Consider the following 26,265-nt stretch of genomic DNA (forward strand, 5'->3'; position numbering starts at 1 on the left):
GATATATCAGCTCAGTAGAAGTTGTTTACGGACTGAAAAACTGGAGGTAATTTATGTATTCAATATGAAGAAAAATTTAAGGACAATTCCATTAATATTGTTGCCGCTGCAGAATCGTCAATCGGACTGAAAAACGGAACCTAATTTATGTAGGCAATCTGAAGAAAAATAAAAGGATATTTCCATTAATTTTCTTGCCACATCAGAATCGTAAAGATTGATTTACTACAGACAAGCCACTTGTTTCACATGTGCCCAAAAAAAATAAGACAGTTTTGTTAATTTCATCTATGCATCGTTGGAAATGCCCTAATAATAAGACAGGTAAGGGAGACGAATTTCAGATTTTATTTTTTAAATTATTTGTTTTAATTGGGAAAATTATGATATTATACTTCAATTAGCTGTGCACTTTTCTATGTTATTGACGCTTTGATTAACCACATATATCTCCCAAAATTGGAATATTTGTTTAATGCTGCAAAGTGTATCAATGTTCCCCACATGGGGGCAAGTTGATACTAGCGAGAGGCAAGTTGATACAAATGTTTAAATAATAAGCTAATTGACATTAAGGTGGCAAATAATTACTCAATAGATAATCGAAAACATTTATTAAGCAGAATATGGTACAAAGGTAACGTAAGACATATTATTAACTTATTTTAAACACACAGGTCATGAGATTGTGTCCATAACCTACTCAGAATCACTGATTACAAAGTTAGATGTACAGTGAATACAAGTGTACATCTTACAGTCCTTACCACATTCTATATGGGCCCACTCTTTGCAAGAAATGCACTGTATCCAGTCCTGACCTGGCTTGGATTCGGAGAATGGCTCCAAACATATGATACACAAGGCGTCGTTCTCTTGCTGAGACTCTGAGGCAACCTTCATTTTATTCTTTGGGACGCATTTCTTTTTCTTCGCCTTGTTCTTCTCCTTAGTCTGACTCTCTACCGTTTTAAAAAGTCATTTTTTGGCGTTTTCTGACTTGGATACCATTTTAGCTTCCTTTTCTTTGGCTTCCTCTTCCAGTCTCTCCTTTACTGGTATGCTAGTAAGGATAGCGGATTTTAAAGGTCTCTTCCCTTTTTTGATATTTTCTCGCTCTCCAACATTTGGGTAGGTGCGGATGTCTTGAGGGCTCACAGTGAATACATCTAGAGAAACATCCTTACCTGTAGATGGAACTGCAGTTGTAGTCTCAGTTCGGTTCACTTTGGACTGTAGACCATCAGCGTTGCTTGTCCCAGCCTGAGAAGTCTTGACAGTGCTGTCTCGTGAAGTCATCTCTCTATCCGTGACTGCGCTGGACAAGAGGTCATCATCAGTAAACACTTCTCTGTTGTATGGCGCAATTCCTGTTGCTTGAAATCCAGATATAATATTTGTAGGATTTATTGCTCTATGTAGTGCCATCTTTACTATGCCAAGAATGTCGTAGATTGTTACAGTTTTCCCTGGATTGTTGATCATCCAGTCGTCGACTGAAGCGAAGTAAAATTTCTTGAAAGGCCCATAAACTGACCTGTCAAGCGGTTGCAGGCGGTGGGAAGTGTGTGGGGGAAGCGACAACATGACGATACCATTTTCTTCGCAAAAGTTGTTACGTGGCCGTGAAAATGTTTAATGAACTTCGAAAACGATTCAGATGTGATACATCGTGGTGGTCCGTTAATGATGAAGTGATCCTTGAAGAATGCTCTCGGAAATATGAACATCGAAGGAACTGAGTTGCCGATGGCGCTGACAGCCAATACCACAGCGACAGCCAGCCCCCTTTCCGCTGGCGTAGCTTTCCCTACTTGGCGTACTCCTTTCCGAGCAACGATTTTGTTTGGTCTCTGAACTGTTTGCACACCGGTCTCGTCGACATTCCAAATATCCTTAGGTTCAAATTTGTATTTATCTAAAGTACTCTTCAAATTGTCAAAAAATAGATCAACATCGGCTTTATTAAAACTGGTAGCGCGACTCGGGCTCCCTAATTAATAGTCGGGGGTGTCTTTTCATAAATTAGCTACACCAGTTCTTTGTAGCCATTTTATGGTTAATCCGTGAATAAGGCAATGTAATGATATTCCTATTAGCAATAGCATGTTCGTAAGCTAAAACTTTGATGTTTTGTGGTGTAAGTCCGTAGTAGATTTTAGAAGAGTGTATTATAAACTCTTCGAGCTGGATTCTAATTGGTCTGGAAAAATTTTTCTTGGTTTGCCATACCCCATTGTAACCGTTTCACCTTGCGATTCATCTTTTTTTCTTATAAATGTAAGCAATGTCATTTTGTCGATCTCGAAGGCTACAGCTGCTTCCCGTAAAGACATGGTTTTGGTCTTGACGGCTTCATAGGCTTTTTCAAAGGTCTCATTCGGGACTTTCCCTCGATCTGTCTTCCTGGTATAATTCCGAACCATGTTTCTGTAAGAAAAGACAAAACTCTAATTTTTACAATATTGGGGTACGTTGATACACTGTATCAATTTGCCCCAGCTACGTGTATCAACTTGCCCCATTGAGTAAGTGTCTCTTAAGTCAAACTTAAGTCTCTAAAATATAAAGTCTAGAAAGATGAAACTATCATGAAATTCTTACCAAGAAACAGGCGTTTAACTGTGCCAACAGTGAACTTCCTGAAGAATATCCTCTTGCTGGTACGCCAACTCAAACACACTAGCCAACAATTACTTTCTCCTCATGAAAACAGAATTTCAACAATAAAAACGCTTAGAGTACTCTGTTGACAGCTGGACGCCGTGTGGCACTGCGTCGCGGTAAACAACAGCCTCTGCTCACTCATGTCCGCCCTGCGCATGCGTGTTAGCTGACAGTCCCATCTGTATCAACTTGCCCACGTATCTACTTGCCCCACTCTCCCCTAAGCCTGAAATAATGCTTTCTTATAATCTAACAAACCAGTATGTTAGATCCAAACTAAATGAACATTTCCAATAAGTAGGTACACCCGTCGTTGGCCAATTTCGTAAATTAGCACGTACTTCTGTCAGCCTTCAGCGACAGTAAATAGCTCTCAAGATTTGATTTCCTACAAGGTCTTTCAAGACAACTGTGCGACATGTATCTAAATGAAAGGTTACTCACTGCAAGCTACCTAGAGAACTCAGAGGTTCAGTTCCATTCCATAGTGCAGAAGATTGGCCCAGCGAAACTAAAGGGGTATTTCCTGTCTCCTCAAACATTGTATAAGAAGACTGAAGTGGCCTGTATAAACAGCAAACGACATATTTCTGCATCCTGCAGGCGCTCAATCCGCTTCGAATGTGTGAATGAATGAAAAATTGCTTAAATTCAGCGTTTGCGAAATTGCCTTCAGTTGAAGCTTACATGATTAATCTTCCTTTAGTTTTATATTTTGGACACTAATGCTCATAACTGCACTTCTCCTAATTATCTTCAATGTACTTTAAAGTTTTTTAAGTAGTTAACAGATGCAATGCAATTTGAAGCTGTTGCCATAACGAGACATTAGTTTTCAAACAAGCTATTGTTTTGTTTTGATTTGGTAAAGATGTTTTGATGTCAAAAAATAGTAAACAGCATTCGGAATAACCTGTAGTCATTACTTTATATTTCTGTCCAATTGCCTATTTAGAAAATGCAGTAGGAATACGGAGTATGTAAATATCCCATGACACAGTTTGTTTTGTAAAACATTGTCACCGACTGAGAGTTAAGGACACTATCAGATGTTGCTTCCTTCAGACAGAAGTATGGAATATAAGCTGCTGTATGATTACAGATTTCTGATGTGATCCAAGAGGCAGAGGCACCTAGAAAATGCCCAATATGGCGAAATTAGCTGATAACTGAATCACGAAATAAAGTGACTATCTCAAAATAAAAACAGCCCACATAGGAATACTCCTTTCCTCAAGACGTCCAGTGAATGTTTCATGTTCGACCTCACTGAGCTCTTCTAGTTAGCCGAACCTACTGTTGCTGCTTCTCTACTGACAACACAATGCTTCCCACCTACTTTCGTACCGGCGGGTCCGCCATCCGTGACATATGGTGGCCAATGTGCGTTACATAATTGGGGGGGGGGGGGGGAATCTGGATACTTTTAATCACATAAAGTAAATGAAAGGATAAAATATACCAATATAGAAAATGATGTGGCAAAAGTGAATTCATGCCTAAAACGTAAGACTGAAGAGAAATGCAAAGTTGTAGAAAAGTACTTGGTCGTGGGGAAGATAGACACAGCTCAGAGAAAACTTGAATTAATCATTGTAGAAATAAGAACCTGAGGTATGAACGTCAAGAGTTCAGACAGCAGGCCACTGCTAAACAGAGAAGGAAAGGCTCAAAACTGGCAGGATATGGAAGGGGTATACAAAGGAAATAAACGTGGAGACTGGATGACGATGAGATGGGAGATGTGATCCAGAAGAATTTGACAGAGCACCGAATGAAGTCAAAAAGGCACCTGTAGTAGAAGGCATTGCAGGTTGCTATTTTATAGTAAGGACACAGCACAGTGTTTAAGAGAATGAACAGGGAACAATTATAATCTGAGGTAAAGACATAAGTTCTTCGATTAAGAAGGACTTAAGGCATGCATTCTTTCTTCCCTACAGTACAACATAAACAAATATCACAAACGATCATAACAATAACGTAACTTGTCTTATTTGGGTGATAGTTAAAACTTTACCGATCCCTCATATTACTCGTCTTTCCCGCAGCTTATAGCTGTTTCAAGTATCATACACCAAGTTGTGGTTTCTGAATAACTGGTGTTATGTTGCAACCACAATGATACTGATATAATGTGTTCTGCTTGCAGAAGTGTCACACGTGTACGTTGCTGTTACACGTGTATATGTCGGCCTGTTTGTGTGTTGCAGGTCCTCCCGGACTGGACGGCCGAGACGGAGTGCCCGGAGAGCCGGGCCTGGACGGGCTGCCCGGCCGCAACGGGCTGGACGGGGTGCCTGGCAGGCCGGGCACGGACGGTGTGCCGGGGACGCCGGGCACGCCAGGCAGGAACGGCACGGACGGTGCGTCACTAGCATACAGCAAACAGCACACCGTACACAGCAGACAGCAAACAACAAACAGTAAACACCACAAGCATACAGCACTGTCCGAGCAGACAGCAAACAGCATACAGCAGACAACAAACAGCATACAACAAACAGCAGACAGTAGGCAGCATACAGCAGACAGCAGACAGCAAACAGCATACAGTATACAGCACACAGCAAATGGTGTACATGAAACAGAAGACAGCATACAACATGCAGCAAACAGCATACAGCAAACAGCAGAGACGCACAGTTATAGTCATAATTTCTATTTTGTGTTTGGGATAAAAGGAGCATTTAAAAAACTGCAGGCTAAATTACAGATGCTACACTGGGGTGTGATATGTCTGCTCCAGTCGTAATTTATGTTTTTTGTTTGTTATACAATGGACATTTCGGAAGCTGGCAGCTCAGTCACAGTAGGTCAACATTAGTTTTTCATCACTTTTCGTAACGTGCACGTCCCACTGCTCCCGCTTGATAAATATTAAGTTAAAAGCGAAAACTGGCACTTGTGGAACTATACAATACTCCAGCTCAAATTACACCCATGGATTACCGTAACGAGAAAGGGGAAGAATAAAACTTTAACTATTGCATCAAAAGCAGCGGCTCTGTAATTTAATGATTCTATCCTTCCCTCTGTATTCAGCCTTTATTGTGACACGGTTATCCCAATTTTTAGGGTTCCATACCTCAGCTAGTAGAAACGAAACCGAATACAATCGTTTTGTTGTCCAACTCTGTGGCCAGCCGCTTTGACCGAGTGGTTCTAGGCGTTTCAGTCCGGAACCGCGCTGCTGCTACGGTCGCAGGTTCGAATCCTGCCTCGGGTATGGGTGTGTGTGATGTCCTTAGGTTAGTTGGGTTTAAGTAGTTCTAAGTATAGGGGACTGATGACCTCAGTTGTTTGTCCCATAGTGTTAAGAGCCATTTGAACCTTTTTTTTTTTTTTTTTCAGCTCTGTCCGCCTGTTAAGACCTAGTTTTCTCAGTGAGGTATTGAATTGGTATTGAATTATCCGGTTGATATTTACACCAAATACTACGGTCTACGGTCAGTTGGCACTGTAAAAAGTTTTAACTTCCACATCAATGCAATCCAAATATACACCAATTTATGTCACGTATTACAAAGCATAACGTACAGCATTGGCCCCTTACTTGCAATCATCGCGAATCGCTCGACCAGGAAAAGTCTCAAGCGACTGGAAAAAAAGCTCAGGGGACTACTGTATATAAGAAGGGTAAAAGAACAGACATGTAGAATTACATACCAATATCTTTAGCATCGGTTTGCTGCAGAACCCTTCAACACATTCTAAGTTCGAATATAATAAATTTCCTTGAGTGCGACAAGAACCCAGTATATTGTTATCGATGGTGGGTGTTCATTAAAGACAAGCATATCATCAGGCGTGCCCCAGTGGAGTGTGATAGGATCCCTGTTATGTTTTACATACGTAACTGATCTGATGATAGGGTAAACAGCAGTCTGCCGGTGTTTGCTGATGGTGCTCTGATGTATGGGAAGGTTAAATGACTGCAGGATGACCCAAGATGGCGTAAACGAAAATTTTTGTTGATGTGATGAATGCCAGCTAGCCATAAATGTCGATAAATTTAAGTTTATGCAGACGTGTAGGTAAAGCAAACATGTGTACAGCATTAGTACTGTGCTGCTTGACACAGTCATGTCGATTAATTGTGTAGGCGTAACGTTGCGAAGCAATATGAAATGGAATGAGCACGTAAGAATTGCAGTAGGGAAGGCGAATGGTCGACTTCAGTTTATTGGGAGAATTTTAGGGAAGTGTACTTCACCTGTAAAGGTGTCCGCATGTAGTACACAGGGGCGACCCATTGTCGAAAGCTGTTCGACTGTTTGGGATTCGCGCTAATCCGAACTAAAGAAGACATCGAAGCAATTCAGAGGTAGGTTGCTAGACTTTTTACGGATAGGTTCGACCAATACGCAAGTATTACCGAGTGCTTCGGGAACTCAACTAAGAATCGCTGGAGAGAAGGCGACATTCTTTTCGAGGAACAATACTGAGATAATTTAGAGAATTGGCATTTGAGGCGGACTGCACAACGATTCTACTGCCGCCAACGTACATTTCGCGTAAGGACCATGGAAGTTAGGTTAGAGAGGTTAGGGCTCGTATGTAGGCAGATGGACAATCATTTTTCCCTCACCCGCGCAGTACGGTGTCTTACTGAGTACCTACGTTGATGTACATGCCGAAGTTTTGATACTCTCAAACTTAATCATTAAAACGTATAGAAGGAGTGTCTGTTCACATAACGAAGTTTGTACGGAGCCCTCAGGGTGCGAGTCCTACTCAGCCTTGTCCACTTTTTCCAGTGGCGGATGACATGGCGGAGACCATTATAGAAGTCTGCATTTTGCCTGTACAGGAACATTTTCGCCTTGATTTATTTGTGGAAATGTCTGCCGAGCAATAGTTTCTTCATTTGAGGAAAATGGTAGAGTTCACTGTGTGGCAAGGCAGGAGAAACAGCGGGGGAAGAGGATGGGGCTTAAGGTAAAATAATTTGATAGTCGAAAGAAGCACTCCGCTCTGTACAGGAACAGCTGGCACATTATCATGAAGCAAAACAATTTCCTAAACAGCTTGTCGCGCCTTTTCATTTTGACACCTTCCCGTAATAAGTTTCCATTAATTTACGTCTATGGCCACAAATTTTTGTTAACAGATTACCAGTTTCGGTCTTTAATGACCATCATCAGTTTTAAACAGTAGTGCTACTGACAACATGACTCGTGGATATGATGTTATTTATGTGTGTTTGACGATGCTGCTGCTGATTCCACATGTAGCATTTGACGATTCCACTGTGGCTGCAGCACATCAGGACTCTGTTTTTATGAAACAGGTATGCCTCTCCATATTTAAAGTAAACAAATATAAATTTTGTCAGTACTACTTTTCATCATCGTTTTTAAGCTGTAGACAGTCGGCGAGTGCATTTATGTTTTTCCCATTTCTGCTGCAGATCCGATGATGGTTATTAAAGACTGAAACCGGTAATCTGTTAATAAAAAGTTTGTAATCTTAGAAGTAAATTAAAGGAAATTTATTACGTATACGGGTCACTGTCTTTTCGCGACAATGTCGCAGCTTGTGAAACCTTCCCGTAACTTCATCAGGAATTTGCAACAGTATGCGCCTGTAGTGGTTTACTGTTTACTAGCAAAGTCTATTAGTACCACACCATCTTCGCCCCAAAAACAGCCCAAGATGCCCTACGATACTTAGGTCTTACCGCTTTTCGGCGCTGGTGCATCGATGTCTGTCTACTCGTTGGTTTTCCCATTTGGCTCTGAATCATAGTGATACACCAATCAGCCAACCACGTCATCTGGACTGGCCCGACTAACCTTTCCACTCTCTCGTTACTGCCTCCGTCGGCGAGATTTCTGAATAGGATTGTTGGTGCGCCGGCAGAAGTGGCCTAGCGGTTCTAGGCGCTACAGTCTGGAACCGCGCGATCGCTACGGCCGCCGGTTCGAATCTTGCCTCGGGCATGGATGTGTGTGATGTCTTCAGGTTAGTTAGGTTTCAGTAGTTGTAAATTCTAGGGGACTGATGACCTCAGTAGTTAAGTCCCATAGTGCTCAGAGCCATTTGAACCATTGTTGGTGCATTGTTTCTCTTCGAATGCACAAAACGAATTATCGCACGGTACGCTACTGAAGTCGCCAGAGGCATGGCGATGCTGGAGTGAAGGTTGTGGGATGGGGCACAGGGCAGCTCACGGGAGCAGAGAGACGCTGCGGAGATCTGTAAGCATTTTATTTTCCTTTGCCTCAGGCTGCACAAGTGTCCGTTGTCACGTTCACATCGAATTTCCCTCCTTCTGCAGCTTTGTCGCTCTACTTTACTGAAGACCAGCCCCGTTGCCCGTGACCCAGTGGCGACAACCCACAGCGAAGCTCACTGCCGCAGCAGCGAACTCTTCGATGGCGGCCACGCACAGTGCTCAAGTAGTACTCGCCCGACGTCGAACCGCTCCACGCAATGGTGGAAGGCTGCTACTGTTGGGTGGATGCACTCTGCAGCAGACGGGACGCGACACCACTGCCTCTGGGCAGGAGTCGACCGTGCTGCTGGAAGGCCTGATCTCGTCTTCTGCTGGCTGGTTCCGAATCCCTTCGTACTCAGAGGGTCGAAACATGACCCCGCCACATACAGGAGGGAATTAAACTAATCTAAAACTAAACTCCTCCCGAACAGGATATGTAGACCCAACGGTACCAATCGGCTGCCGTGTCATCCTCAGACCATAGGCGTCACTGGATGCGGATATGGAGGGGCATGCGGTCAGCACACCGCTCTCCCGGCCGTATGTCAGTTTCTGAGACAGGAGCCGCTACTTCTCAATCAAGTAGCGCCTCTGTTTTCCTCACAAGGGCTGAGTGCAGCCCGCTTGCCAACAGCGCCCGGCAGACCGGATGGTCACACATCCAAGTGCTATCCCAGCCCGACAGCGCTTAACTTCGGTGATCTGACGGGAACCAGTGTTACCACTGCGCCAACCTCTTTGTAGGAATGTGCCTCTTTAACTCACGTACTGACATACACTGAGTTAGCGACAGTGCACTGTTTCGATGGCGGCATCCAGCAAGCGTTACTTGCTATCCCAATGAGCACGCCGGTCCGTCAACTCTTGCGCTCGTGTCGGTCCATGCCCATGTGGGCCCGTGTCCATGACAGCCTGATATGCTGTGCTACTTCACAGTGCATGAAATGAAATCATCGTGTGGCATTGCTGGCCGGGATGCCCCATCCGGGAAAGTTCGGTCGCCGAGTGCAAGTCTTATTTCAGTCGACGCCACATCGGGCGACTCGAGTGCCGGTGATGAGGATGAAATGATGATCAGGACAACATAATAGCCAGTCCACGAGCGGAGAAAATCTCCAACTAGGCCAAGAATCTAACCCAGGTCCGTTACATGGAAGGCAAGCACATTACCATCCAAGTAAGCAGGCGAACCACAGTGCATGGAGTTACTATCAAAAAGCCCGCACCTGACCTACGGTATGGCTGCAATCCACTGCTAAAAATTCACACTAAAACTACTTTATGAAGTTCAAATGGCTCTGAGCACTATGGGACTTAACATCTGTGGTCATCAGTCCCCTAGAACTTAGAACTAATTAAACCTAACTAACCTAAGGACATCACACACATCCATGCCCGAGACAGGATTCGAACCTGCGACCGTAGCAGTCACGTGGTTCCGGACTGCGCGCCTAGAACCGCTAGACCACCGCGGCCGGCCTTTATGAAGTGACGCCGCTACACTACCCTTAGGCTGGGCCATTTTCTTCTCCTCCAGCGGCTTGCTAGGCTACTGAAGCGTCGGGAATATAAACGAGACAGTAAACATGTACTTGCACACAAATAAAAAATTAATTATGCAACTTTTTCGAGGTGATATTAAGACTTGTTTCGGCTGCCGCTCCTAGGAGTCGTCAGGATTATTTCTCTGGTGTTTCAGCAAATATTTGCAGTTACGTTTTGCAATGATTAGCTGGAATCGATCCAAACAAATATTTCTCATCATATGTTTCCTGCGTGATCCTGTGTCAACAGAAAACTTCGTTTTATTACCTGTTACAATAAAATTACTTATAAAGAAAAATTTTATAAGTCCATTCCATAGAGCCGCACAAATTGGTCTACCAGGATATTCAGTTTAACGATTGTATTAGTAGGAACAGTTAAAAACCAAGAACAACTAGTATTCCAGTAGCGACTGAGTAGCGCTGCCGTATGGCGGTAGCAGGAAGCGGGGTCTTGGAGGTACAAGAGACGTGGCCAGTTGGGCACAGTCTACTGTTGGAATACCGATAATTCTTCTTGTTTTACTGCCCCTGTTAATTAATCTCGATGAGATGAATATCACTTTACACTAATTTGTGACCGCTTTATGGAATGGGTATGTAAAATTCCACCTCTTCGACTGAGCCTTATTACTGCCAACGAAATCTTGATTAGTAGCTTAAAACGAATGGATATATCGATTCGGATCATTCGTATGTTGGATGTGAGAGCCTCTCCTGCTGCTGGATTTGAGAGGACAGTAGCCTCAGTGACATTATTTCCAATAGTTCTAATCTGCGAAAAGATTCCTTAGTGTTATTCTAATCATAAACAGATAAGCCATGAATACCACTTTCCAGTATTCTGTGAAAATGTTCAAATGTGTGTGAATTCCTAAGGGGCCAAACTTTTGAGCTCATCAGTCCCTAGACTTACACACTACCTAAACTAAATTATGCTAAGAACAACACACACGTAAATGCTCGAGGGAGGACTCGAACCTCCGGTGGGAGAGTCCGCGCAATCCGTGACAAGGCACCTCAAACCACGCGGCTCTGTGTTGCGCCCACGCCTAGCACCCTTTGGATGGGATTCGAGTGTGGAGGGGTGTCATGTAGAATAAAATGAAACGAATGACAACGATGATAGAGCCAAGTTGACTGTCTCAGTGCCGATTGGGGACAGTGCTGATCCTACAGACTGTAAAGGCGTTAGGTAAATGATTTACGTTTAGAGAAATTTGTTGGTAGGTATAAGGAATTCTGTCTGAGTTAAAATAATACTATTACCACTGCTACTTACATAATAATAATAATAATAATAATAATAATAATAATAACGCCCGCCTGTCTTTTGGGAATGACGCTATAGACGATAAACGGAGACACATACCTGAAATTCTGGAACGTGTGAAGAAGTTCCATCGAAGTTTAGAATACATGTGGCTAGAAGTGAGTCCAGAGGTGTAATCTGGACAGTCGCTGATCAGCCCAGACACACCGAAAATGTCTAAAGCAAGAAAAGTACTTTAATTATTTTCTGTATTGTATAGATAACTTCAGAGACATGTATGTAAAATACATTTATCTTTACGCTTCAGATGTTTCATTCCTTGCCCTGTTTTGTATAACAGGAGAAGATATACGTAACTGGACAAAGCAAATTAATCGGATATTTATGGCTAAAGTAACTATTTCTCTCAAACTGCTCACTGGATCCTGTAAAAGTTTCACAATCTTAAAGATCTAATTGAGTCTCAAGTCTGTACATCTCCTGATGGAAGTAGATAGTACTCTTTCATGATATTACTTTCTGTTCTCATACTTGTATGATATTCTCATTGATCTGGACTTGCTTAATACAGCCAGTATGAACTGATACGTAAGAAATTAACTAAGTATTGTAGCTACACGCTTGAAAATGTCCCTCCAAGGCTTTAAATGCATAGCGTATCTTAAACAAAAACAACGATTTGAGATTGAAAAGGGTTTTCTAGTTATTTACTTATTTTCATTTTACGAAAATGTCCCAACCATTTAGTCAACTTCGAGTATTCACTATAAATAAATATAGTATCAGCTCATTCGTAGGTATGAAGGTTCTGACCATCGCGAAATATGTTTTGGAAAATCTTAGGAAATTCTGACAATGGGGAAAAGCAACGGGTTGACCGAAACTCTTCAGTAATCTCTCATTGATATGCGTGGTGTCGTAACAGCACATAGTTTACAAAAAGCAGAAAAATTAATTACTATGGAGCCACTATCTCACCATCAAACAAACTCACTAATGAATGATATTTAAAAACTTATTTGACGTCGCTTAGTATCTCCACGGTCTACAGCGTTGCCCAAAACTTTCATTTAGAAATGTTGCTCACAAGCAACATCAAAATTCCACACTGTATTCTGCAATGTGTTTCAAGTTTGGTCCCTGAAGGGGCAACAGCGTTTGAACACAGCATTTAATTCGTCATATACAACAGTATTCTGTCATCTCTGGTGAAATGTTTATGAAAAGCGTGTGTCTTTTGAAGATAACGTGTAAGGTTACGTGAGCATCAGTTACTGGTTTAACAGTTTCTTTCGATTTTGTAGTGCTGTTTTCTATTGTGCGTTGAAAACTGCATATAGCCAGCCACTGTGACCGAGCGGTTCTAGGCGCTTCAGTACGGAACGGCGCTGCTGCTACGGTCGCAGGTTCGAATCCTGCCTCGGGCATGGACGTGTGTGATGTCCTTAGGTTAGTTAAGTTTTAGTAGTTCTAAGTCTAGGGGACTGATGACCTCAGATGTTAAGTCCCGTAGTACTTAGAGCCATTTGAGCCATTTCGAAACTGTTTATAAACAGTATATGAGGAAGTCTTGAAGGTGAGTTATTGTACTAGTATGTTAGCGAATGCTTACCTGGAACATTGCAAACGGTCTGATCTATTCTGGGAAGAGGAAGTCTGGCTTTAACTAGGAACAATAAGTACAAAAGAAGAAGAAAATTGCAGCTCCAGTGTCAGTGAATCATGTACAATATATTTTTGCGCACTGGCTAGATTATGGACCGTAAAGGGAGATTTGGTGTCGGCCTTCAGGGGTATTCGGGTATAAATTGTAGAAAATGTGGAATTCTTCCGTGTTTTGTGCAAAAAAGACATTTCACATGAAATAGTGCAAAATGTTACCGTATTATTAACCACAGGAACAACATTGTAGAATATAACAAAATAATAAGCATCCAGTTGCACAAAATAAATTTAATTTCTTTCCTAGTTTCATCAGGAAGGTATCGAATTATTTGCGAGTGTCAACAATAAAATGCATACAGCAAAATTTCACCATCCTAAAAATATACAGGAGCAATAAGTAATACGGTACTCAAGCCATTAATGGATTCACTATTCTATTACTTGCTACTGTATATTTTTAGGACCATGGAATTTTTCTGTATACATTTAATTGTTGACACAAATAATGCGGTACGTGTAACCCTCCGAAGAAGGGCACTAAGTGCCCGAAACCGGTAAATAAATTACATTTATGTTATGGCAGCTGGCTGCTGATCATTTCGTTATATACGACTACAATTGCTGAGGATGGATAAAATACTGAACATTGTAGTATTTATGGTGCAGCGTCCGTTCCCCTCTTGTGGGCAATGATATTTAAAAGGAAATAAACTGTATTTTGACAAAGTGGATGTAAAAGCGTTCAAGTGAGCATTTACATCTAATTTAAATAACTTAATACTTTTTCTTCACAATATTACTATGTGTGGCAAACGAAAGATTACACTACTACTGGCAGGTTCGTACACATTAACGAAATACGAGATTTTAATGCGATAAGTTTCTACAGTGTTATCTGCCGTCAGTAGTAAAATTGAACTCTCTCTCGCTCTTAGCGATTCCGAAGCTAGTTTCTATTTTATTCTGTTCTCCACAAAGGAATCGAGCATAGAATTTATGTCCTCCCTCAATTCACTGGCGGGAATGTCGAATACTTCGGGAATTTACGTTTGTCGTTATAGATGTTTTGGATCGCACAAGCGGTTCTGACGTATATACAGTTGGATCAGCAACGTTACATCCTCTTCTGACAAACGTGTCACATACAGTTAAAGTTCAGTAACAAAGCTAGTTCACACGCGTAAACCAACAGACAGCGATAGCGAATGCCCTCGGTACTGTACACATCGAGGCGCGTACCGAAGCGGAGAGTTCGCGAACTTCCTTTGATAATTCACTAAATAATCGACGAGTGGAACACCAGCAAGCACATTCGAAAGCGAGAAATAAAATGCTGTTAGTTCGTGCTCGCCTACCGTTTATAACTATGTTAGCTGACACGTCCTTGCTTGTACACGCTCCGGTTAAACCGACGTTTTGCTTTTGTCCAAGAGTTTAGAAGCATCACGCACGACATGTGGTACACGATAAAGCGAGATTTCGAGTTGCGGACTGGGCTCACGTGTAGGTCTACCCTGACAGACTCAAGAAACTGACGCATAATAGTGATCAAGAACGCGACAAATATTAAAATCGCCACAAAGATTTCATCAGTATCAAGAGTATTTTAACAGTACCGCGACCAAGTAAATACTAGTAACGTTCCAAGGTAAGAATTACACCTTACCGCATATTTTGAGCGGTTTGTGGTTCATGACTCAAACTCGTGAAATCTGTTAAATGACAAGGTGCTTTAATTATTCACAACTCCACTGATACAAACATTTAATGCAGTTCAGTAAAAGTCCATTGGTGATTGAATTTAGAAATATATATACACTACTGGCCATTAAAATTGCTACACCAAGAAGAAATGCAGATGATAAACTGGTATTAATTGGACATATATGTTATACTAGAACAGACATGTGATTGCATTTTCAAACAATTTGGGTGCATAGATCCTGAGAAATCAGTACCCAGCACAACCACCTCTGGCCCTAATAACGGCCTTGATACGCCTGGGCATTGAGTCAAACAGAGATTGGATGGCGTGTACACGTACAGATCCCATGCAGCTTCAACACGATACCACAGTTCATCAAGAGTAGTGACTGGCGTATTGTGACGAGCCAGTTGCTCGGCCACCATTGACCAGACGTTTTCAGTTGGTGAGAGATCTGTAGAATGTGCTGGCCAGGGCAGCAGTCGAACAATTTCTGCATCCAGAAAGGCCCGTACAGCACCTCCAACATGATTATCCTGCTGAAATGTAGGGTTTCCCAGGGATAGAATGAAGGGTAGAGCCACGGGTCGTAACACACCTGAAATGTAATGTCCACTGTTTAAAGTGTCGTCAATGCGAACAAGAGGTGACCGAGACGTGTAACCAATGGCATCCCATACCATCACGCCGGCTGATACGCCAGTATGGCGATGACGAATACACGCTTCCAATGTGCGTTCACCGTAATGTCGCCAAACACGGATGCAACCATCGTGATGCTATAAACAGAACCTGGATTCATCCGAAGAAATGACGTTTTGCCATTCGTGCACCCAGGTTCGTCATTGAGCACACCATCGCAGGCGCTCCTGTCTGTGATGCAGCGTCAAGGATAACCGCAGCCACGGTCTCCGAGCTGATAGTCCATGCTGCTGTAAACGTCGCCGAACTGTTCGTGCAGATGGTTGTTGTCTTGCAATCGTCCCCTTCTGTTGACTCAGGGATCGAGTCGTGGCTGCACGATCCGTTACAGCCATGCGGATAAGATGCCTGTCATCTCGACTGCTAGTGATTCTTAGCTGAGCAGTCTAGGGCGCTGTAGTCATGAACTGTGCGGCTGGTCGCGGTAGAGGTTCGAGTCCTGCCTCTGGCATGGGTGTGTGTGTGTTTGTCCTTAGGGTAATTTAGGTTAAGTAGTGTGTAAGCTTAGGGACTGATGACCTCAGCAGTTAAGTCCCATAAGATTTCACACATATTTTTTTTGCTAGTGATACGAGGCCATTGGGATCCAGCACGGCGTTCCGTATTACCCTCCTGAACACACCGATTCCATATTGTACTAACAGTCGTTGGATCTCGACCAACGCGAGCAGCAATGTCGCCATACGATAAACCGCAATCGCAATAGGCTACAATCCGACCTTCATCAAAGTCGGAAACGTGATGGTACGCATTTCTCCTCCTCACACGAGGCATCAAAACAACGTTTCACCAGGCATCGCCGGTCAACTGGTTTTTGTGTATGAGAAATCGGTTGGAAACTTTCCTCATGTGAGCACGTTTTAGGTGTCGCCACCGGTGTCAACCTTGTGTTAATGCTCTGAAAAGCTAATCATTTGAATATCATAGCATCTTCTTCCTGTCGGTTAAATTTCGAGTCTGTAGCACGTCATCTTCTTGGTGTAGCAATTTTAATGGCCTGTAGTGTATATATATGACGAAAAATTAAGTGTGTGTTTCTCCTTTTAAGGTACTTCAACTAAGATTAACAAGTGGAACTTCAGAGATTGTAAGGGAACTTCCCATAATTCCAGTCTGCCTGCTGCTGAGGTGACCTCTCGGGCAACCTAAATGCAACCTGGACCATACCAAAAGGCAACTTTTCAAACATATCTAACCTACTTGTAGCAGTAGCTGATCGACTCATTCGAACCAAATGGATTTTACTAGTTAAGATCTCAGCCGAAATTGCGCTTCGCAAACACAGTTTGGACCAGTTATTAGTTGCGCAATTATTAACATGAACTCAAAAGATTCCCAACAAACTGATTTGCCTTAAAATTATTTTTGATGGGTGCTTATTTAATTATATAGTCTATGTTTACGTTATACATTTCCAAATAATAGTCATCTCGTTTATGAGCTGTCAAAGTCCAGCAGGCAACTACAGAAGGTGAGGTAAGTAAGAACCGGGAGTTTGCCTTAAAAATTTATGTTGTACTTATTTCTCTTTAGGTCACGATAGTGCTACCAACATGACACAATACTTTCTCCAGCACAGTAACAGGTGAAAGTGGTAGAAATAATGGCAAAAATGTATTCTTTTAACTAGAAACTGGGGGCTTTCCAGCGCTTCCTTTTATAAACAATTGACAGACAAGTGTTTGTTTGGTATGAATGCTACTAGTGTTTCTTAAGGATTGTATTACTGTATTCACAAATAATGTATATGCTACAAATTGTTATTGTGAGTTAGGCTACATTAACCTCCAATGTATAGGGTTACGAAGTCTGTTCAGGCGACTCAACTTATTAGCGGTTCATAAATTACTACGTTGTTAACAAATAGAATTAAACGTACCAGTTGTGATTGTACTATGTGAATAAACTGACTAAAGAAGACAATAAACAAGTCTACCGAGTGTTTCAAAATGTATATTAGGCTTTATGACTTTGCAGCCTTTATTATATCCAACTTAGAATTATAAATAATACATGAAATGAAAGAGCAAAGAGTTTTGTCTGTATACCTGTGGTCATGCACTAATTCCTGTGACTTCTATTAGAAAGCGCTAGTAAGAAAGATGGCGCCTAGTGAACAAAAGCTTTTTGTGTTTTATAGTACTCAAGGACTGAATCTGTTGTTATAGAGCAACGTGCATTGCGTATGAAGTTACTTCGTACATCTGTATCATCAGTTTGTGGAGATCGGCTTTCCTTGCAAAGGGAAGAATATGGGGCGACCAAAGGTTATTGAAGAACTCGTAGCCCTAAGAAATCAGTTCGGAATGCTAGTCGTGGCGTCTGAATGAAGCCTTTTAAAGAGATACATGTCCTTATCTGTTAGAGTTGTTACAAACTCGAATACCTACAGACCTGCAAACTTCGCAAATGAAATATTGCTGAATGACGATAAAGATTTTCTGGATCGTGTCGTCTTCGGTAATGAATCGACATTTCACCTAAGTGGAAATGTGAACACACATTCGTCGGGCGGCGGGGTTCAGCAAATACCCACGAGATGGTACAGTTGCAAGGGGCTCCCCTACATGAAATGATTTTTGCGCCACATCAAGGCAGAAAGTCTATGAGCCTTTGTTTTTCGGTGAAGCAACTGAAACTGGTGTTTCGTATCTTGATGCGTAGAACTATGTCTTCTTGCTGAACTGGACCGAGCTGAACCACAGAACTTTGTTTGGCAAGAAGATGGTACGCAGCCTCACTGGCGTAACTCACTGCGCCATTGGTTAAACTGTTGTACCCGAGCACTGGATTGATCGAAAGCGTCCGGATGACAGAGTTTGTTTCGCCGCGTCTCTGCGTTCTGCCCGTTCTGACGCCGTGCGACTTTTACCTTGGAGGGCATTGTGTGTCTCAAAGCATTGTGTGTCTCACCGCTACCGGCTTATCTGTCTTACTAAACAGGATTGAAGCAGTTTTTGCAACAATTACTTCCGACACACTGATCAAGTATGAGGGAGAAGTCGCCTGTAGACTCGATCTATACCGTGCGAGCCGACCTCGGTGGTCTCGCGGTTCTAGGCGCTCACTGACCACAGATGTTGAGTCCCATAGTGCTCAGAGCCATTTGAACCATTTGAACCACACTAGCCAAACCTGTACGTGTTTCCTTGTCTCTCTTTCTCTCTCTCTCTCTCTTGCAGCCCGTGTTCTCCTCAACCGTTTCACTGCGGTCAAACTTTGATCGTGCATTTCACTTTACCACCCAGCTCCTCCTTCCTGCCCCTCCCGCTCTCACCTCCTCCCCCACCTCCCCCTCCCCCCACGCACACACACACACACACACACACACACACATACAGTCAACTTTTCCTCCTTTGCCGAATTAATTATTCCTCGATGTCATAGGATCCTTCATCAACGAATCCCTTATTTTATTCAAGTTGTGTCATATCATAAACCTCTGCTTATTGATTTGATTCCTTCTTCTACACCACCACTTTTCAGAAGCTTATATTCTCGTCCTGCCTGTGCGGTTTATTGTGTACGTATTTGTTTCTGGTCAATATAACGTTACATCAAAGACAACTTGTTTCAGAAAAAAACATCCTAACACTTAAATTTAAATTCTGTGTTAAGAAATTTCTCTTTTTCCGAAAAGCTATTGCTATTCTCTATTTTATAGACATTTCCATCTCTCCCCACCACTGATCTGCAACCAAAATAACAAAACTCGTCTATTACTTATTTTCTAACTTAATCCCCTGAACTTCACCTGATTTAACCCAACTGCATGTGAGTACCAGTTCGTTGTATGAGTACGATTTAGTTGATGTTCACTTTATTATATATTTTCAAAACGCTATCATTTCCATTCAACTATACTATAAAGTCCTTCGTAGTCTCACAGAATTGCGATGCCATCAGCAGGCTTCAGAATTTCTATTTCTTCTCCTGAAATATTATTACATTCTGTAAACTTAGTTTTTTTTTCTTCTTGAATCGTCTAAGGCAACATAACAAGTCAGCGGTGGATCAACACCAGCATGAGAGCAGCAAACAGATTGTATTTCGAGACTCCTGCGCACTGGCGAAACAACCACTTACCTTGAGGAGGAGGATTATCGAGGCGATAGGACCTGGTCCCTTACATATTCCATCAGGGACAGCTATGATGGTCTTCATGGTGTCAGAATACCTCAAATCAAGCAGACAGTTATGGAGATACGTGTCATGTGCGGACGAGGCTTGTCCTGCTGGAAAGCAGCACCTCCGTAGTGTCGCGAGAGAGGTAACACATGGCAATACTGGATGTCCGAAACGTACCGCCGTGCCGTCACAGCTATCTCAATCACTATACTATAAAGTCCTTCGTAGTCTCACAGAATTGCGATGCCATCAGCAGGCTTCAGAATTTCTATTTCTTCTCCTGAAATATTATTACATTCTGTAAACTTAGTTTTTTTTCTTCTTGAATCGGCTGAACATCATGGAGTGTCCGAGTAGGCTAACAACTGTGCCTGACTCTATTCGCAGCAGTTGCCTCCTTTTCAGGTCTGACTCCTCTTACAGCTGCCGGCCGAAGTGGCCGTGCGGTTAAAGGCGCTGCAGTCTTGAACCGCAAGACCGCTACGGTCGCAGGTTCGAATCCTGCCTCGGGCATGGATGTTTGTGATGTCCTTAGGTTAGTTAGGTTTAACTAGTTCTAAGTTCTAGGGGACTGATGACCACAGCAGTTAAGTCCCATAGTCCTCAGAGCCATTTGAACCATTTTTTTTTCCTCTTACAGCTGTATCACAGGGATTTTGTACAATTTGTGGCTAACATTTCGCTTCGTGTGGTTTAACTTAGGTAGTGAAGCTGGTTCAAATAGATGTAAGGTGCAGTATTTACGTAAACATGAAAGTCCTTGCAGAGGATAGAATAGCGCGTTGACCTCCATCAATACAATCTTTCAACTGAAGACCACAACAGGAGCACCAACAATAAGTATCACAGAATTTCACAATGTTTCCTAGTCAATTTTGTTAAACACTGTGTCTAGATATAAAGCTGCTATACATGTACACAACTGACCATTAAAATCGCTACACCACGACGATGACGTGCTATAGACGCGAAATTTAACCGACAGGAAGAAGATGCTGGGATATGCAAATGATTAGCTTTTCAGAGCATTCACACAAGGTTGGCGCCGGTGGAGACACCTACAACGTGCTGACATGAGGAAAGTTTTAAAACCGATTTCTCATACACAAACAGCTGTTGACCAGCGTTGCCTGGTGAAACGTTGTTGTGATGCCTCGTGTAAGAAGGAGAAATGAGTACCATCACGTTTGCGACTTTGATAAAGGTCGGATTGTGGCCTATCGCGATTGCCGTTTATCGTATCGCGACATTGCTGCTCGCGTTGGTCGAGATCTACTGACTGTTAGCAGAATATGGAATCGGTGGGATCAGGAGGGTAATACGGAACGCCGTGCTGGATCGCAACGGCCTCGTATTACTAGCAGTCGAGATGACAGGTATCTTATCCGCATGGCTGTAACGGATCGTACAGCCACGTCTCGATCTCTGAGTTAACAGATGGGGACGTTTTCAAGACAACAACCATCTGCACGAACAGTTGGACGACGTTTACAGCAGCATGGACTATCAGCTCGGAGACCATGGCTGCGGTTTCCCTTGACGCTGCATCACAGACAGGAGCGCCTGCGATGGTGTACTCAACGACGAACCTGGGCGCACAAATGGTAAAACGTCATTTTTTCGGATGAATCCAGGTTCTGTTTACAGCATCATGATGGTCGCATCAGTGTTTGGCGACATCGCAGTGAACGCACATTGGAAGCGTGTATTCGTCATCGCCATACTGGCGTATCACCCGGCGTGATGGTATGGGGTGCCATTGGTTACACGTCTCGGTCACCCCTTGCTCGCATTGTCGGCACTTTGAACAGTGGACGTTATATTTAAGATGTGTTACGACCCGTGGCTCTACCCTTCATTCGATCCCTGCGAAACCCTACATTTCAGCAGGATAATGCACGACCGCACGTTGCAGGTCCTGTACGGGCCTTTCTGGATACAGAAAATGTTCGACTGCTGCCCTGGCCACCACATTCTCGAGATTTCTCACCAATTGAAAACGTCTGGTCAATGGTCGCCGAGCAACTGGTTCGTCACAATACGCCAGTCACTTCTCTTGATGAACCGTGTTATCGTGTTGACGCTGCATGGACAGCTGTACCTGTACACGCAATCCAAGCTCCGTTTGACTCAATGCCCAGACGTATCAAGGCCGCTATTACGGCCAGAGGTGGTTGTTCTGGGTACTGATTTCTCAGGATCTATACACCCAAATTGCGTGAAAATGTAATCATTTGTCAGTTATAGTATAATATATTTGTCCAATGAATACCCGTTTATCATCTGCATTTCTTCTTGGGGTAGCAATTTTAATGGCCAGTAGTGTATGTCTGTCGTTCTTCAATTCATCTTCTAAGTAGTAGCGTGACCGTAACCTTGAACAGGAGGAACACCAGCCATCTCGTAGCAGAGACTACACCTGCGTCGTGTCAGACCACTAGAAACGAGGCGTGGCCAAGTGGGGCAGGACTGTGCAATTTCAGCTGCTCAGAGGCAGCTGTCGCCACGGGGAAAACGAACCCGCAGGCTGACCTCCTCACACGTGCCGGCGGCCGGGGCGGAGCGAAGGTGCGTGTCATTGCGGCCGGCGCGGGCGGAATGTAATCTGCCAGCCGGCGGCCGCATTCCCCGCGACGTCGTCCACCACCTGCCACTGATGACGTCAGCAGGAAGGGGGGTGGTGGAGGGGCCCGGTCGGACGCGAGTCTCGCGGCTGCGACCGTCTGCTCCGGGAACACTTTTTACCTGGTGTTCCAGAATCTTCACCGATAATTTTTACTTTTTGTCTATCGTACACCATCCATTCAGCAAGCCTCTATCGCTAGATGTTGCAGAGGATGTACTACACAAATACGAGGGTGACTCAAATGAAATATTATTTACTGTGCAGAAGTGGTACAAAGCTGTATCAGTTTTCAACATAATCTCCCCCACGCTCAATGCAAGTCCTCCAGCGCTTACAAAGTGCATAAATTCCTTTGGAAAAAAATTCTGTTGGTAGTCTGCGCAAACACTCGTGCACCGCGTGACATACCTCTTCATCAGAACAGAACTTCTTCTTGAGTGGTCCAAACATACGGAAATCACTTGGGGCAAGGTCTGGTGAGTATGGTGGATGAGGAAGACACTCAAAATGCAGGTCTGTGATTGTTGCAACTGTTGTACGGGCAGTGTGGGGCTTTGCTTTGTCGTGTTGCAAAAGGACTCCTGCTGACAGCAACCCACGTCGCTTTGATTTGATTGCAGGCCGCAGATGATTTCTTGGGAGATCTGTGTTTGATGAACTGGTGACAGTGGTCCCTCTAGGCACGTAATGTTCCAAAATGACGCCTTTTTCGTCCCAAAAGAGAGTCAGCATAACCTTCCCTGCTGATGGTTCTGTTCGAAACTTCTTTGGTTTCGGTGATGAGGAATGGCGGCATTCCTTGCCCGCTCTCTTCGTTTCCGGTTGGTGGTAGTGAACCCAGGTTTCGTCCCCAGTAACGATTCTTGCAAGGAAGCCACGACCGTGTCGTTCAAAGCGTCGAAGAAGTTCTTCACAAGCATCAACACGTCGTTCTCTGATTTCAGGAGTCAACTGCCATGGCATCCATCTTGCAGACACTTTGTGAAACTGGAGCAAATCATGCACAATGTGGTGTGCTGACCCATGACTAATCTGTAAACGTGCTGCAATGTCATTCAGTGTCACTCGGCGGTTTTCCTTCACTATGGCTTCAACTGCTGCAATGTTCTGTGGCGTCACAACTCGCTGTGCCTGAGCTGGAAGAGGAGCATCTTCCACTGAAGTCACACCATTTGCGAACTTCCTTCTCCATTCGTAGACTTGCTGCTGCGACAAACATGCATCTCAGTACTGAACCTTCATTCGTCGATGAAAGACAACAGGTTTCACACCTTCACTATCGAAAAACCGAATAACAGAACGCTGTTCTTCCCTGGTGCAAGTGACAAGTGGGGCGGCCATCTTTATACTGATACTGTGACGGTATGTGTGCATCTGCACTATGCTGGCACCTACAGGCCATTCTCCACGCTGTTCGTAGCACGCTTACCAACTTACAGGATAACGGCTCGTATTTAGTACTTCATCCTTTTTTTTCACTTCTGTAATAGCGTCATGATACCTATTCGCTAACCACTTGTGATCATTCAATAGCTTGTCCAACATTACCTAGACATTGTAAAGTAGTTCGTGCTCGTGGTGCCTCCCATCTCAGAAATATGTGAAAGAAGTCACATTTCAGAACCACCGAGAGACGCTGATGAATAAATATTTCTCACTTAACCATTTCTGTACACTCAGTTTTACGTACAATGGTATCGTCAGGAGTGTCCCAGGGAAGTGTGATGGGACCGTTGCTATTCTTTATGCACATAAATAAACTGGCAGATAGGGTGAGCAGCAATCTGCGGCTGTTCGCCGAAAATATTGTGGTGTACGGGAAGATATCTTCATTGAGTGATTGCAGAAGGATACAGGATGGCGCGGACAAAATTTCTAGTTGCCCTAATGTGTGTTCTCTTCCCTCAATTTATATTCCAGAGGAACAGGAAAGTAAATGACTGAAGTAGAGTAACAAATGATTCAAATGGCTTTGCGTACTATGCGACATAACTTCTGAGGTCATCAGTCGCCTAGAACTTAGAACTAATTAAACCTAACTAACCTAAGGACATCACACACATCCATGCCCGAGGCAGGATTCGAACCTGCGACCATAGCGGTCGCTCAGTTCCGGACTGTAGCGCCTAGAACCGCACGGCCACATCGGCCGGCAGTAGAGTAACAAGGTATCTTTCAAATGACTGAAGTAGTGATGCAAGGTAGCCTTCACCATGCACCATACGGTGGTTTGCGGAGTACATATTTACGCTCATGCTCACAAATTAAGAATAATGCTGATACATGGTGAACCAACGCTCTGTTGGGCGGTTTGCGGGTTTAATTCACCTCGGGGTATAGCCGTGCGGTGCATTTGACTTGCGGTCGTCGCACGGTGGCGCTGGCAGCAGTCCACATATGCAGAGGTGTGTTGGTGCATGTCAGAGTACGGCGCAGCGAGTAAGCGTGCAGACGTTTTCAGACATGCTAATGGTGACTGTGTGTTGCAAGTTGCTCAAAGAACACATATTGATGGCATTATGAGGGGTAGAATACTAGGGCAACTGGAGGCTGGTCAAACACAGCAGGTCGTAGCACGGGCCCTCCGTGTGACACAAAGTGTGATCTCATGATTATGGCAACGATTCCAGCAGACAGCAAGCGTGTCCAGGCGCTACAGTATGGGACGTCCACAGTGTACAACACCACAAGGAGATCGATATCTCACCATCAGTGCTCGCAGACGGCCACGGAGTACTGCAGGTAGCCTTGCTCGGGACCTTACCGCAGCCTCTGGAACAGTTGTCTCCACACAGTCTACAGATGACTGAACAGACATGGTTTATTCGGCCGGAAACCTGCAAGGTGCATTCCACTGACCCCTGGTCACAGGAGAGCCCGTAAAGCCTGGTGTCAAGAACACAGTACATGGTCATTGGAACAGTGGTTCCTGGTTATGTTCACAGACGAGGCCAGGTATAGTCTGAACAGTGATTCTCGCCGGGTTTTCAACTGGCGTAAACCAGGAACCAGATACCAACCTCTAATGTCCTTGAAAGGGACTTGTATGGATCTCGTGATTTGATGGTGTGGGGTGGGATTATAATTGGTGCACGTACACCCCTTTTTGTCTTTGACAGAGGAACTGTAACATGTCAGGTGTATTGGGACGTCATTTTCTACCAGTATGCCCGCCTTTTCAGGGGTGCAGTCGGTCCCACCTTCCTCTTGATGGATTATAACGCACGGCCCTATTGAGATGCCATCGTGGAGGACTACCCTGAAACAGAAGATATCGGGCGAATGGAGTGGCCTGCCTGTTCTCCACACCTGAACCCCATCGAGCATGTCTGGGATGCTCTCAGTCGATGTATTGCTCCCTGTCTTCAAACCTCTACGACAGTTCAGGAGCTCCGACAGGCACTGGTGCTACAATGGGAGGCTATACCCCAGCAGCTGCTCGACCACCTGATCCAGGGTATGCCAACCCTTTGTGCGGCCTGTGTACGTGTGCATGGTGATCATATCCCATATTGATGTCGGGGTACATGCGCAGCATGTGTTTCTGGACGGCTTTCTCAACTTATCACCAGTACCGTGGACTTACAGATCTGTGTCGTGTGTGTTCCCTATCTGCCTATGATATTAGCACCAGTTTTGTGTAGTGTCACGTTTTGTGGCAACACATTCTGCAATTGTCCTTAATTTATGAGCATTATTGTAGATACTGATTCCAACAGCTACTATCTAACT

General features: G+C 43.8%; 1 protein-coding gene across 1 annotated transcript in view; it reads left to right on the forward strand.

Moving 5' to 3' along the window:
- Positions 1–26,265, forward strand: part of LOC124616259 — a 932,810-nt gene that overhangs the window by 524,515 nt on the left and 382,030 nt on the right. Inside the window, exon 6 of the mRNA XM_047144563.1 lies at positions 4,881–5,033. Within this exon, the coding sequence (XP_047000519.1) occupies positions 4,881–5,033 (153 nt within the window). The remainder of the gene's footprint in view (positions 1–4,880; positions 5,034–26,265) is intronic.

The sequence above is a fragment of the Schistocerca americana genome, chromosome 5 (assembly GCF_021461395.2).
Source record: "Schistocerca americana isolate TAMUIC-IGC-003095 chromosome 5, iqSchAmer2.1, whole genome shotgun sequence".
Classification (NCBI taxonomy): Eukaryota; Metazoa; Arthropoda; class Insecta; order Orthoptera; family Acrididae; genus Schistocerca; species Schistocerca americana.